The sequence below is a fragment of the Rhinoraja longicauda genome, chromosome 19 (assembly GCF_053455715.1).
Source record: "Rhinoraja longicauda isolate Sanriku21f chromosome 19, sRhiLon1.1, whole genome shotgun sequence".
Taxonomy (NCBI): domain Eukaryota; kingdom Metazoa; phylum Chordata; class Chondrichthyes; order Rajiformes; family Arhynchobatidae; genus Rhinoraja; species Rhinoraja longicauda.
Window position 1 is genome coordinate 18,346,427 of NC_135971.1, and position 14,825 is coordinate 18,361,251.

Consider the following 14,825-nt stretch of genomic DNA (forward strand, 5'->3'; position numbering starts at 1 on the left):
CTCCGTGAGAAATCCCGTCATTCATGGAGTGAATCAATCAATGAATAGATGAATGAATGAAGGGATGGATGGATGAATGAATGAATGAATGATGGAATGATACTTTAAGATACTTTAAGCCACAAGTAAGAATTTCATTGTTCTATCTGGGACATATGACAATAAGACACACTTGACTCTTGACATGTCCCAGTGAGATTCTTTGCCTTGCACTCCTTGTCATGTGTGAGGGATCTCCCCACCTGTGTGAGGGTTCTCCCCACCTGTGTGAGGGATCTCCCCGCCAGTGCCCCACTACAGCCGTCCCCCTGCACCGCTCTCCGTCTCGCCCGCTGCAGGAGCAGTCATGCAGCCTGCATGCCCACATCAGCTTCGAGTTTGCGCGCATGCACCGGGTGCTGAGCGAGAGGGAGCAACGCCTGAGCAACGAGCTGCAGGATGCAGAGGAGCGGATCCTGGCCCAGATGCAGGAGAACCTGCAGCGCATGCAGGACACGCTGGATTCCGTGGAGCGCTTCCTGCGGCAGCTGCAGATGCGCATGGAGCAGCCGGACATCGTAGTTCTGATCAAGGTCAGGAACGCAGCTCGTCGCAATACGCAGGCGACGGGATGGGGCGGATTTGTTGGCACAGTAGAGTCACTCCCTCACATTGCCAGAGACCCCGGTTCAATCCTGACTACGGGTGCTGTCTGTACGGAGTTTGCACGTTCTCCTGCGGGTTTTCTCCGGGTGCTCCTATTTCCTCCCACTACTCCAAAGACGTGCGGGTTTGGATGTTAATTGGATTCAATAAAATTGTAAATTGTCCCGAGTGTGCGTAGGATAGTGTTAGTGTGCGCGGTGATTGCTGATCGGCGGGGAATTGGTGGGTCAAAGGGCCTGTTTCCGCGCTGTATCTCTAAACTAAAATAAACCAAACCAAACTAAACAAAACCAACCCAAATGAAACCAAAACCAATCCAACCCAACACAACCCAACAGAACCCAATCCAACCCAACACAACCCAACACAACCCAATCCAACGGAACTCAACTCAACCCAACTCATCACAACCCAACTCAACTTAACCCAACCCTTCCCAAACCAACTCAACCCAACTCAACCCAGCCCAACCCAACCCAACCTAACCGATGTCAACTCAACCCAATACAACCCAACCTAACCCAACCCAACTCAACTTAACCCAACCCAACCCAACTCAGCCCAACACAACCCAACCCAGCCCAACCCAACCCAACTCAACCCATTCCAGACCAAACCAACCCAAGGCAACCCAGCCCAACCCAACCCAAATCAACCAAATCATACTAAACCAAACTAAACTAAATTAAACCAAACCAAAAGACTACAAGGGTGCAGTGTGGGACAGGGGCGGTGAAACATTGCATAGAGATGAGTGGAGGTTGGGTACGATAGGATGGAGGGGTGATCTCTTGGAGGTGTATAAATTCATGAGGGGGAATAGATAAGGTGAATGCACAGAGTCTTTTACCCTGAGTAGAGGAATCAAGAACCAGAGGAGATGGGTTTACAGTAAGGGGGGGGGAAAGAGTTAATAGGAATCTTAGGGGCGATCTTTTCACTCAGAGGGTGGTGGGTAAATGGAACGGAATGCCACAGGAGGTCGTTGAGGCAGATATTATAACATTATTTAAAGACATTTGGAGAGGAACGGTTTAGAGGGATATGGAATGATCGCAAGCAGGTGGGGCTGGTGTAGATGGGGCACCTTAGTCGGCATGGGCACGTTGGGCTGAAGGGTCTGTTTCCGTGCTGTATATCTCGAAATGAGACTGGCTTAGATTGGGCACCTTGGTCGGCATGGGCAGGTTGGGCCGAAGGGCCTGTTTCGTGTTGTGTGACCCTCTGACTAATTAACCGGATGAAGACTGAGATATCTTTCACACAACAAATCATCCTCCAACATTTCCGTCACCTACAACGAGACCCCACCACTGGCCACATCGTCCCATCCCCTCCCCTTTCTGCGTTCCACAGAGACTGTTCCCTCCATACCTCCCTGGTCCACTCGTCCCTTCCTACCCAAACCACCCCATCCCCGGGCACTTTCCCCTGCAACCGCAGGAGATGCAACACCTGTCCCTTTACCTCCCCCCTCAACTCCATCCAAGGACCCAAACAGTCTTTCCAGGTGAGACAGAGGTTCACCTGCACCTCCTCCAGCCTCATCTATTGTATCCGCTGCTCTAGTTGTCAAATTCTTTACATCGGCGAAACCAAACGCAGGCTCGGCGATCGTTTCGCTCAACACCTGCGCTCGGTCTGCCTTAACCAACCTGATCTCCCGGTGGCTGAGCACCTCAACTCCCCCTCCCACTCCCAGTCTGACCTTTCTGTCATGGGCCTCCTCCGGTGCCATAGTGAGGCCCTCTGGAAACTGGAGGAACAGCACCTCATATTTCGCTTGGGCAGCTTGCAGCCCAGCGGTATGAACATTGACTTCTCCAACTTTAGATAGTTCCTCTGTCCCTCTCTTCCCCTCCCTCTTCCCAGATCTCCCTCTATCTTCCTGTGTCCACCTATATCCTTCCTTTGTCCCGCCCCCCTGACGTCAGTCTGAAGAGGGGTCTCGACCCGAAACGTCACCCATTCCTTCTCTCCCGAGATGCTGCCTGACCTGCTGAGTTACTCCAGCATTTTGTGAATAAATACCTTCGATTTGTACCAGCATCTGCAGTTATTTTCTTACACTGAGATATCTTTCTTGTTCATTTCAGGAAGAAAGTATTTGGAACAAGAGGTAAGATATCTCACCTCTCTCTTGAAGGCCATATGTCACAGGACCATGATCCTCAGATTCTACTCCGCCATTCAGTCATGGCCGATCTACCTCTCCCTCCTAACCCCGTTCTCCTGCCTTCTCCCCACAACCCCTGATACCCGCACTAATCAAGAGTCTCTCTATCTCTGCCTTGAATATATCCACTGACTGGTCTCCCCCACAGGTTCGCGGACAAACACGACACCCTGGACGTGGTGGACCTGGAGCTGCCGCTGGGAGTGTTCAGGGGCCCTCTGCAGTACATGGCCTGGCGGGAGATGGTGGAAGCCATCAGTCCTGGTAGGCCAACGTGAAACTCAGCTCTGCTCTGCGGAGCGGTGGCGCCTGCAAGTGCTCGATGAGGAAGGGGAGCGAGATGGAGATGGGGCAGGGACGAGGAACGTCGGCAAGAACTCAGATCCTTGGGGTCAGATCCAGCAGGAGATGGAGGGGCAGCTCACATTAAGTCATACATTAATGACTTGGATGAAGGGATTAACAGTACCATTAGCAAATTTGCAGATGATACAAAGCTGGGTGGCAGTGTGAACTGTGAGGAAGATGCTATGAGGTTGCAGGGTGACTTGGACAGGTTGTGTGAGTGGCCGGATGCATGGCACATGCAGTTTAATGTGGATAAGTGTGAGGTTATCCACTTTGGTGGTAAGAATAGGAAGGCAGATTATTATCTGAATGGGGTCAAGTTAGGGAAAGGGGACGTACAACGAGATCTGGGTGTCCTAGTGCATCAGTCACTGAAAGGAAGCATGCAGGTACAGCAGGCAGTGAAGAAAGCCAATGGAATGTTGGCCTTCATAACAAGAGGAGTTGAGTACAGGAGCAAAGAGGTCCTTCTGCAGTTGTGCAGGGCCCTAGTGAGAGCGCACCTGGAGTATTGTGTGCAGTTTTGGTCTCCAAATTTGAGGAAGGATATTCTTGCTATTGAGGGCGTGCAGCGTAGGTGTACCAGGTTAATTCCCGGAATGGCGGGACTGTCGTATGTTGAAAGACTAGAGCAACTAGGCTTGTATACACTGGAATTTAGAAGGATGAGAGGGGATCTTATTGAAACATAAGATTAATAAGAGGTTGGACCTGTTAGAGGCAGGAAACATGTTCTCAATGTTGGGGGAGTCCAGAACCAGGGCCACAGTTTAAGAATAAGGGGTAGGCCATTTAGAACGGAGATGATGAAAAACTTTTTCAGTCAGAGAGTTGTAAATCTGTGGAATTCTCTGCCTCAGAAGGCAGTGGAGGCCAATTCTCAATGCATTCAAGAGAGAGCTAGATAGAGCTCTTAAGGATAGCGGAGTCAGGGGGTATGGGGAGAAGGCAGGAACGGGGTACTGATTGAGAATGATCAGCCATGAACACATTGAATCGTGGTGCTGGCTCAAAGGGCCGAATGGCCTACTCCTGCACCTATTGTCAGAGTGTCAGGGGTTACGGGGAGAAGGCAGGAGAATGGGGTTAGGAGGGAGAGATAGATCAGCCGTGATTGAATGGCAGATTAGACTTGTCGCAAAAAAAATGCAGATGCAGGATAAAAGTCGAAGGTAGACACAAAATGCTGGAGCAACTCAGCGGGTGGCGTGGACTCGGTGGGCCGAAGGGCCTGTTTCCGCGCTGTATCTCTAAATCTAAATCTAAAACAGTGAATGAAAGATATGCAAAAAAGTAACAATGATAACGATGTCTCGACCCAAAACGTCACCCATTCCTCCTCTCCAGAGATGCTGCCTGACCCGCTGAGGAGTTACTTCAGCATTTTGTATCTACGGCAGATGAGACTTGATGGGCCAAATGGCCTAATTCTACCCCTATCACTTATGATATTACGAGTTCAGTTTCAGTTTAGTTTATTGTCACATGTACCGAGCTGCACTGAATTTAGAAGATTGAGGGGGGATCTTATAGAAACTTACAAAATTCTTAAGGGGTTGGACAGGCTAGATGCCGGAAGATTGTTCCCGATGTTGGGGAAGTCCAGAAGAAGGGGTCACAGTTTAAGGATAAGGAGGAAGTCTTTTAGGACCGAGATGAGAAAGTTTTTTCTCACACAGAGAGTGGTGAATCTGTGGAATTCTCTGCCACAGAAGGTAGTTGAGGCCAGTTCATTGGCTATATTTAAGAGGGAGTTAGATGTGGCCCTTGTGGCTAAAGGGATCAGGGGGTATGGAGAGAAGGCAGGTACGGGATGCTGAGTTGGATGATCAGCCATGATCATATTGAATGGCGGTGCCGTACAGGCTCGAAGGGCCGAATGGCCTACTCCTGCACCTATTTTCTATGTTTCTATGAACCTGAGTCTCCGGCGCTGCATTCGCTGTAAGGCAGCAACTCTACCGCTGCGCCACCGTGATCGATATATTTGTTTTGATATATTACTTTTGGTTCATTTTTAATAATCTTAATAATTGATTGGTTTAAAAATATGGTCTCCATTTATTGAATTTTTAAAAAAGTAAATGGGCTTGTCACAAAATTAAAATTTAAAACTAAAGTTAAAACTTGAGTTTAGGGTTGGATGTACAACTATACTCATTAACTCCCGGATCTACCCCCATAATCTGCGGGTAATGTTTCATTTCACTGCACATTTATGTGTATGTGACAAATAAACGACTATTGACTATTGATTATTATTTGTATGCTTTAAAAAATCAAAAATTTAAAAATGATAATAATAATTGATTGGTTTATTGTTGTTTTGGTACATAGTGCCAGCCCCGCTGACGTTGAATCCCGACACGGCTAACCCGTGGCTGCAGCTGTCCGAGGATCTGTGCAGCGTGTGGATGGGGGCCGTGCGCCAGACTCTCCCAGAGTCCCGGTGGCGGTTTGACCGGTGCGCCGGGGTGCTGGCGGCCCAGGGCTTCGCGTCCGGCTGCCACTACTGGGAGGTGGAGGTGGGCGCCAAGACGGAGTGGGACCTGGGCGTGGTGCGGCGGTCCTGCCATCGCAAGGGCAGGCTGGAGCGCCAGCCCCGGGACGGCTACTGGCGGATGAGCCTGCGGAGCGGCGGGGGGTACCAGGTGGTGACCGAACCCCCCACTCGCCTGGCCCTGGATCGCCGGCCGCTGACCGTCGGCGTGTACCTGGACCACGAGGGAGGCCAGGTGTCCTTCTACGACGCGGGCAGCATGGCGCACCTGTACACCTTCACCCACGCCTTCTCCGAGACCCTGTACCCCTACTTCTGCCCCTGCCTCACCGACGGAGGCAAGAACGTCGAGCCCATGAAGATCTGCCGCGTCACCAGCCACAACCTGCCCGTGATGTTACCCGCACAATCCGACACCTCATCCACCACCACCACCACCCATCACCCCCACCCCTCCTAACTGCGGATGCACACCAAGTACCGGAGTAACTCAGCGGGTCGGGCAGCATCTGTGGAGAACGTGGATAGGTGACGTTTCACAGAGTGCTAGAGTAACTCAGCGGGTCAGGCAGCATCTCTGGAGAGAAGGAATAGGTGACGTTTCACAGAGCGCTGGAGTAACTCAGCGGGTCAGGCAGCATCTGTGGAGAAAGATGGATGGGTGTCGTTTCGGGTGGGGACCTTTCTTCAGACCCCTAATTGTGACACTGATCGACAGTTCCATCTTAAACGTCAGGAACATGGACTCACTGCACGGAATCAGGCCCTTCGGCCCAACTTGGCATGCTGACGAAGATATCCCACCTACACTAGTCCCACCTGCCCATGTTTGGTCCATGTCTCTCAAAACCTTTCCTATCCACGTACCTGTACAAATGTTTTTTGGATGCTGTTATAGTCGCCCATTCCTTCTCTCCAGAGATGCTGCCTGTCCCGCTGAGTTACTCCAGCTTTTTTGTGTCTATCTTCGGTTTAAACCAGCATCTGCCGTTCCTCCCTACACACCTGGGCGATGCAGGCGGGCAGATGGAAATGTGCTGTCTAACAGAAGTCATAGAGTCATAGGGTGGAAACAGGCCCTTCGGCCCAATTTGTCCACGTCGGCCAACATGCCCCATCGACACTATTCCCACTGACCTGTGTATCCCTCTCAACATGTCCTATCCATGTGGTTGTCTAAATGTTTCTTGAACTTTGCGTTAGTCCCTGCCTCAAATACCTCCTCTGGCAGTTCGTTCCAGACACCCACCACCCTCTGTGTGGAAAATGTTGCCCCTCAGGTTCCGACTAAATCTTTCCTCGTCTCACCTTTCCACCTCGACTCTGCGTAAAAGACTCTACACCACACTGTGGATGGCATCAACACTAATCCCCTAAAGATTATATACACCCCTCAGCCTCCTGCACTCCAAGGAATAAAGTCCTCTCCTGCCCCATCTCTTGCTATATATAGCTCAGACCCTCGAGTCCTGCCAACATGCTGGTAAATCTTCTCTGAACACTTTCCAGCATAAGAGCATCTTTCAATAGACAATAGATGCAGGAGGAGGCCATTCGGCCCTTCGAGCCTATACGCACCGCCATTCAGTGTGATCATGGCTGATCATTCTCAATCAGTAACCCGTTCCTGCCTTCTCCCCACACCCCCCCAACTCCCTCCTTCATATCATATCATACCATACATATACAGCCGGAAACAGGCCTTTTCGGCCCACCAAGTCCGCGCCGCCCAGCGATCCCCGCACATTAACACTATCCTACACCCACTAGGGACAATTTTTACATTTACCCAGCCAATTTACCTACATACCTGTACGTCTTTGGAGTGTGGGAGGAAACCGAAGATCTCGGAGAAAACCCACGCAGGTCACGGGGAGAACGTACAAACTCCTTACAGTACAGCACCCGTAGACAGGATCGAACCTGAGTCTCCGGCGCTGCATTCGCCTCCCATCCCCTCCCCCCCCTCCTCCTCCCTTCCCCATCTTCCCCTACCCTCTTCTCCCCCTCCCTGACTCCCTCCTCCACCCTTCTCCCCGACTCCCTCCTTCTCCCCCTCCCTTCCCTTTCTCCCCCTCCCTTCCCTTTCTCCCCCTCCCCTCCTCCTCCACCCCTCCCCCCCCTTCTCCCCTCCTCCACCCCTCCCCTCTACCCCTTTCTCCCCGACTCCCTCCTTCTCCCCCTTCCCCTTCTCCCCCTCCCCCACCCCACCCCACTCCAGGCCCAGGCTTACATGACAGGCAGCAGTGTTAAATAAATCTGTTTTATTATGTACAAAGAGCATTTTACAAAATCATCACAAGCTGCACAAAAACTTGCAGAACAAACCCACTGGATCAGTGACCAAACTTTGTATAAATGACAGGTTTCCAAAGAGAAACAACAGACAATAGTCAATAGGTGCAGGAGGAGGCCATTCGGCCCTTCGAGCCTGTACGCACCGCCATTCGCCTTGATCATGGCTGATCATCCACAATCGGTACCCCGTTCCTGCCTTCTCCCCAGACCCCGACAGCACGGACAAAGTGTGAACTGTTCCATGTTCCACAAGGGTCTTGTCGTAAACTTTGGGATCTGGGACCATGGACACATCTGGTCACATCTGCCATAGAGACGGGACAGCAGCAAACCCGTTCCCCATCACCCAGAGACGGGGTGCTCTGTCACCCCCCGCGTACAGCGGTCCCCACTCTGCAACTCTCCCGGTCACACAACACCCGCTCCACATCCCTGCAGGGGGCAGAGAGAGGGGGGGGGGGGGAGAGAGAGAGGGGGGGGAGAGAGAGAGGGGGAGGGAGAGAGAGAGAGGAGGGAGGGGGGGAGAGAGGGGGAGGGAGGGGGGAGAGAGGAGAGAGACAAACACCACCCACACACCGCCCGCCCACCCACACACCACCCACACCCCGGGTGGGTGGGTGAGTGAGTGAGTGAGGGGCCGACGTTGTTATTTATACTTTGCAATTAAAGTGTTTTTCTATAATTACCTTGTTGGATTAAAGCGTGCTGTTCTTGCTGCTGCTTTATCTGCACGTTCTGCTTCACCGGGAGACAGACACATATACATCGTGCAGATAGGGGCGGGGAGTTGTGTTGGGATCGGTTGAGGGTGGCTGTCACGGTGGCTGCTGTTTGTCCAAAACCCTGATATATATCACCCCGTGCCTCACTCAACCGATCCCACACCCACGCACATCCCGCAGGTGGGGGCTGCGCTGCTGCTGTAGCGCTGCTACTATTGGTGCTGGTGCTGCTTTACTTCCTCCCCCCCCCCCCCCCCCCCCTCCTTATCCTCCCCGGCGCGGGAACGCGCATCCCGAAGGTGGGGGCTGCTGCCCAGAGGCGCGGGCACGCGCATCCCGCATGACGCGGAGGAAATGACCAGACGGGAGAGAGAGACAGATAGAGAGAGAGGGAGAGATAGAGAGAGGGGGGAGGAGACAGAGAGAGGAGAGAGAGAGGCCCCCCTCCCCCCGTTGCCATGGCGGCCACTTCCCGGCAGGGAGGGACTACAACTCCCAGCAGCCCCCGCGGCGTGGCCTAGACTTGGACTCGCAGCCCGGGCCTGGAGTTGTGCTCCTTGTGGTGGGGCAGCGGCCTAGCCTTGGACCCACAGCCTGGGCCTGGAGTTGCACAGCCGGCCTTTCCCTTCTGCCTTTAGTCTCCCAGCCTTGCCCCCCCAGTCTAGCCCAGCCTAGCCCAGGCCAACAGACAGCAGCCTCCCCTCCCCTCCCCTCCCCTCACCACATCACACCTTGTTGCTGTGGGTCAAGGATCGGCCTTTGCTGCTTCACACCGAAGACAGTCACCAAAACCCTGTGGTAACTCAGCGGGCCGAGCAGCATCTGTGGGGAGGAAAGATCTGAAGAGGCGACATTTCGGGCCGAGACCCTTCTCCGGACGACCAGAGGCCGAAGGGATCTCCAGCGGGTGGACAATATCTCTCAGGGATTGAAGTCCAAGCCACTGACGACTGGCAGAGAGGCCGCAGCGACACGAGGGATTATTACGTGTGGGGACGAAAGGCCGAGAACGTCGATGATTGTTTTATTTCCGCTGTGGCACCATCGAGAGAGGCCGCTCGGTGGGGTATTGTTCGACGTATCGCCACGTGTACCGAGCGAGGTACAGCGAAAAGCTTCTGCTTGCGATGAGCCGCCGGCAGCTGGTCACCTTCACCCGGGCGGTGGGGGACGGAGATGCGTGGAGGGACGGCAGGCGGCAGGTGCCCTGCTCTCCTCTCCCCGGGGCGGGAAGGTTGGACGGGGAACAGGCCAGGAGCTTCTATGAGGGCGTCCTTGCTTCCAGCAGCCAGGCCAGCACCAGCACCAGCGCGGCCCGTAAACACAAGGCCGAGCCGAGGAGAGAGCGGGCATGTGGCCCCAGCGGGCATCAGCTCGGAGGGCAGAGGAACGGGCATCTGCTGCTGAAATCCGCCCAGGACGGAGACTTGAAAATGCTCCGGGGTTTGCTGGAGACAGGAGCAAGTGACATAAACTTCCGGGACAGTTATTACTGGACTGCCACCATGTGCGCAGCGTACAGCGGGCAGCTGGAAGCGGTCAGGCACCTGCTGAGTCTCGGAGCGGCGTGGGTCGGGGTGTGTGATTGCACTGGGCGCGATGCTCTGGATTTGGCCCGGCTGGCCGGACACGCAGGAATCGTGACTGCTCTGGAGGAATATCACTCTCGTCCAGAGGAACAGGAAGACCACAGGTACGGGGAGGGTCTTGGTAGTCTGGGCTCTGCGGAAACACGTCCCATCTTCCCCTTCCAGCCTCTCACTTGCACATTCCCAAATCGGGAGGTTAAAATAAAAGATAGACACAGAATGCTGGAGTGACTCAGGTGAGATGCTTCCTGACCCACTGAGTTACTCCAGCATTTTGTATTTATCAAGGGAGGTTATATTTCAGTTATGTTGGGCATTGGTAGGAATACATTTGGAGGTGTATTCAGAATTCAACTGTGCATTTAAGGATAATAATAATGATAACAATAATAAACATTTATTTTTTATAGGGCTTTTCCAAATGCTCAAAGACGCTTTACAAAAACAGTCAAGACATAAAAACAAACAAACGAACTGTCCTGACGGAGAAGCGGCGAACAAATAGCGCCAGCGTCCTCTCATGTCAGGGTCCGGCAGTAGACAATAAAAAAACACAAGACACACAAATTACAATTTTTAACACAAACAGCCATCACAGTGATTGCTCCAGGCACACCCTCACTGTGATGGAAGGCAAAGAATAGTCTTATCTCCTCCTCAGTCTTCTCCCGTGGTGCCACGAGGCGATCGAGGCTCCCAACTTTTGAAGCCCCCACCGGGTAATGGAAAGTCCCAGGGCCGAGCCGAGCAGGCCGATGAAGGTCCTGTGCCCCCACCAGGCGATGGAAAGTGCCGCGGCCAGGCCACGCAGGGCGATGAAGGGCCTGCGAGCGGGTCGATAAAACCTCGCGCTCCGGGGCAGTCGAAGCTGCTACGGCTGGAGCTCCCGAAAGCCGGTCGCCAGCCAGGGACCTGTGAACTCCCAATGTTGCGGTCTGCAGGGCCCACGGCCGAAGCCTCCGAGATGGTAATTCCAGGCCTGCGACCGGAGTCTTCAAGGTCGATCCCAGCTGGAGGCCGCCGACTCCACGGTGTTAGGCCGTAGCGCGAAAGGAGATACGACACGGTAAAGGTCGCATCTCCGTTGAGGAGGAGATTGGAAAAAAAGGTTTCCCCCACCCCCCACATATACAGAGCAAAAAATAAATCAAAACATACATTTAAACGATAACAATAGACAAAAAAACAAAAAAGACAGAGAGTGCCGGAGAGCCGCAGCTGCAGAAAACAGCCACGCCCCTATGGATATTAACGTGTTGCAAGGAGTCAGGGGAGGTTTATTAAGAGAGTCAAGAGTGCTTATTGTGAAACAAAAGGACACAGAGTGCTGGAGTAACTCAGCGGGTCAGGCAGCATCTGTGGAGAACATGGATAGGTGACGTTTTGGGTCGAGACCCTTCTTCAGACCTGAACTGAAACTGAACGAAACTAAACTGAAACTGAAAAAATCTAAATCTGAACTAAATTGAACTGAACGAAACTGAACTAAAGAAGAAGTGTCTCGACCCGAAATGTCACCCATTCCTTCTCTCCAGAGATGCTGCCTGACCCGCTGAGTTACTCCAGCACTCTGTGAAACGTCACCTATCCATGTTCTCCACAGATGCTGCCTGACCCGCTGAGTTCCTCCAGCGTTTTGTGCCCATCGTAGTCTAGTTGTGTGTCCATCTTTGAACTGGACTGGCCAGACGTGCACTAAGGATGGTTTCCCGTTTGCTTTGCAGGGAGTTGCGGGAGGAGAGGGGGAGGAAGCTGTGCCGGGTGTGTGGGCTGGAGTACACAGAGGACAGCGTGCAACAACACGAGAGGTCTACGCTGCACCTTGTGAGCAAGGCCAGGGCCCGTGCACCCACGCACTACAGCATCCCCGATACCAACCTGGGCTTCCGCATGATGGTGCGGGGTGGCTGGGACCGCGAGGAAGGCCTGGGCCCCTGTGGGAAGGGCCGCAAGTTCCCCATCAGCACCGCGCTGAAGAGAGACCAGCGGGGGCTGGGCTTCCACAGGGGCCCGCGGCCCAGGGTCACGCACTTCCAGGCCGGGGACCCCCAGGCCGTCCAGCGGCCGGGCCGCGATCCCTGCCGCGACCACCGGGAGGCGACGGTGAACCGCAGCGAGGAGCGGCGCAGGGAGGCCAGGGGCAGGCGGTGGGAGAGGGAACTCAGGGTCTACATGGACCTGTAGGTGAAGGAGACACCTCTCTACCTGCCCGGCCTACACGGCTCACTGATCCATCCTCCAGCACAGAGCCCCTGCTCCCAGACCCCCACACCCCTCCTCTCCCACTCCTCACCTCCACAACTATCCCACCCTCACACCCACCCCTCCTCTCCCACCCCTCCTCTACCACCCCACCCCCACCCCTCCTCTACCACCCCCCACACCCCTCCTCTACCACCCCTCCCTCTCCCACCCCTCCTCTACCACCCCCATCCCCACCCCCTCACCTACTCTCCCACATCACTCCCCACCCCTCCTCAGCACCCGTACTTTCCCACCCCCCACCCCCACGCCTCTACCCCCCCTCACCCCCACACCCCCACCCCTCCTCTCCCACTCCCCTCACCTACTCTCCCACTCCTACTTCTCCCTGCAACCCCCACCCCTCCTCTCCCACCCTTCACCCCCACCCTCACTCCTCATCTCCCACACCCTCAATCCCACCCCCACCCCTCCTCTCCCATCCCTACTCTCCCACCCCTCACCCCTACTCCCCTACTCACACTCTCCACCCACACCTACTCTCCCACCCTTACTCCTCCCCACACCCCCACCCCTCCTCTCCCACCACTCACCCCCACACTTACCCCCACACTACCCCTCCCCCACACCCCCACCCCTCCTCCACCTCCACCCCTCAACAACCCCCACCCTCACCCCCATCCCCACCCCCCTCCCACTCCACCCCCTTAGCTACTCCCCCATACCCCCACCCCTCCTCTCCCATCCCACCCCTCCCACTCCCCATCCCCACCCCACCTATCCCACCCCCACCCTCACCCCCTCCCACCCCTACTCTCCCACCCCTATCCCTCCCACCCCTCACCTACTCTCACACCCCCTCATCTACACTCCCACCCTCACCTACTCTCCCACAGACCCCCCCACTTTTCTCCACCCCTATCCCTCCCACAACCTCACCTACTCTCCCACCCATCCTTCCCGCAACCACTCCCCTCCCCTCTACCCCCCTTCTCCTCCGCACGCCTCTTCCCCCACACCCCACCCCTGCCACCCTCCCATCGCCCCCATCCCCTTCCCCCCACCAGACTTCTTCCCCGTACTACCCCTCCCCCCTCCATCTCCACCCATCCCCCCGCACCCTCCTCCCATCCCACTCCCCTCAACCCACCCATCCTCCTCCCCGTCACTCCGACCCACCCACTGCCCTCACCCCCACCCCTCCTCTCCCTGCCCTCCCACTCCTCCTCTACCACACCTCCCCACACCTCCTCCCCTCCCCTCCCATTCCCCACCCCTCCTCTACCACCTCTACCCCACCCTTCTCTACCCCACCCTTCCCCTCCCCACCCCCACACCCCTCTCCCACCCCTTACCCCACCCAACTCCCATCCCTCCTACCGCCTCCTCTACCACCCGAACCCTTCTCTCACCCTCACCCCTCTCCCACCACTCCCCACCCCTCCTCCCCACCCCTGCTACCCCCCATCGCCCACCCCCTTCCCCCACCAAACTTCTTCCCCCCACCACTCCCCATTCTACCACACCCCCATTCCCTCGTGACCCCAACCTCCCCCCTCCATCTCCACCTATCCCACTCCCCTCCACCCACCCATCCTCCTCCCCCCCCGTCACTCCGACCCACCCCACCCCCACTACCCCTTCTTCCACCCCATCCCACCACCATTCCCCCCCTGGCCCATCACCCTCGTTCACCTCCTCATGCCACTGAGCATTGTGGGACATGTTTTGAAGGTTCAGTATCTTCTGCCTTTCAGGATATTGGGCGGCCGGGGATGATGCTGCTGAACGGACAGTGGACAAATAAAGCAATGATTTTCATCAGCAACTTTATCCAAGGACCCAAACAGTCTTTCCAGGTGAGACAGAGGTTCACCTGCACCTCCTCCAACCTCATCTATTGCATCCGCTGCTCCAGATGTCAACTTAATTACATCGGCGAAACCAAGCGCAGGCTCGGCGATCGCTTCGCTCAACACCTGCGCTTGTTCCGCGTTGGCCAAACTGATCTCCCGGTGGCCGAGCACTTCAACTCCCCCTCCCACTCCCAGTCTGACCTTTCTGTCATGGGCCTCCTCCAGTGCCATATTGAGGCCCACCGCAAATTGGAGGAACAGCACCTCATATTTCGCCTGGAAAGTTGACTTCTCCAACTTTAGATAGTTCCTCTGTCCCTCTCTTCACCTCCTCCTTCCCAGATCTCCCTCTATCTTCCTGTCTCCACCTATATCCTTCCTTTGTCCCACCCCCCTGACATCAGTCTGAAGAAGGGTCTCAACCCGAAACGTCACCCATTCCCTCTCTCCTGAGATGCTGCCTGACCTGCTGAGTTACTCCAGCATTTT

The 14,825-nt window shown here is 55.0% G+C and overlaps 2 protein-coding genes and 1 long non-coding RNA gene across 4 annotated transcripts in view; all 3 read left to right on the forward strand.

Moving 5' to 3' along the window:
* Positions 1 to 6,500, forward strand: part of LOC144603175 (zinc-binding protein A33-like) — a 12,373-nt gene extending 5,873 nt beyond the window's left edge. The window contains exons 3-6 of the mRNA XM_078416343.1: positions 339 to 572; positions 2,742 to 2,764; positions 2,970 to 3,085; positions 5,507 to 6,500. Coding sequence (XP_078272469.1) covers positions 339 to 572; positions 2,742 to 2,764; positions 2,970 to 3,085; positions 5,507 to 6,129 — 996 coding nt within the window. The 3' untranslated portion in view covers positions 6,130 to 6,500. The remainder of the gene's footprint in view (positions 1 to 338; positions 573 to 2,741; positions 2,765 to 2,969; positions 3,086 to 5,506) is intronic.
* Positions 1 to 14,825, forward strand: part of LOC144603184 (uncharacterized) — a 497,022-nt gene that overhangs the window by 404,993 nt on the left and 77,204 nt on the right. The window lies entirely within an intron of this gene.
* On the forward strand, positions 9,041 to 14,801 carry LOC144602719 (G patch domain and ankyrin repeat-containing protein 1-like). 2 transcript variants are annotated; one of them, XM_078415856.1, is made up of 3 exons: positions 9,041 to 10,382; positions 12,003 to 12,458; positions 14,238 to 14,801. In XM_078415856.1, exons 1-3 carry the CDS (start codon positions 9,817 to 9,819, stop codon positions 14,257 to 14,259), a joined length of 1,044 nt encoding a protein of 347 aa, XP_078271982.1. In that variant the 5' UTR covers positions 9,041 to 9,816; the 3' UTR covers positions 14,260 to 14,801. The 2 variants fall into 2 exon arrangements, with proteins under 2 accessions (XP_078271982.1, XP_078271983.1); XM_078415857.1 differs by lacking the exon at positions 14,238 to 14,801 and having other exon boundaries at positions 12,003 to 12,732.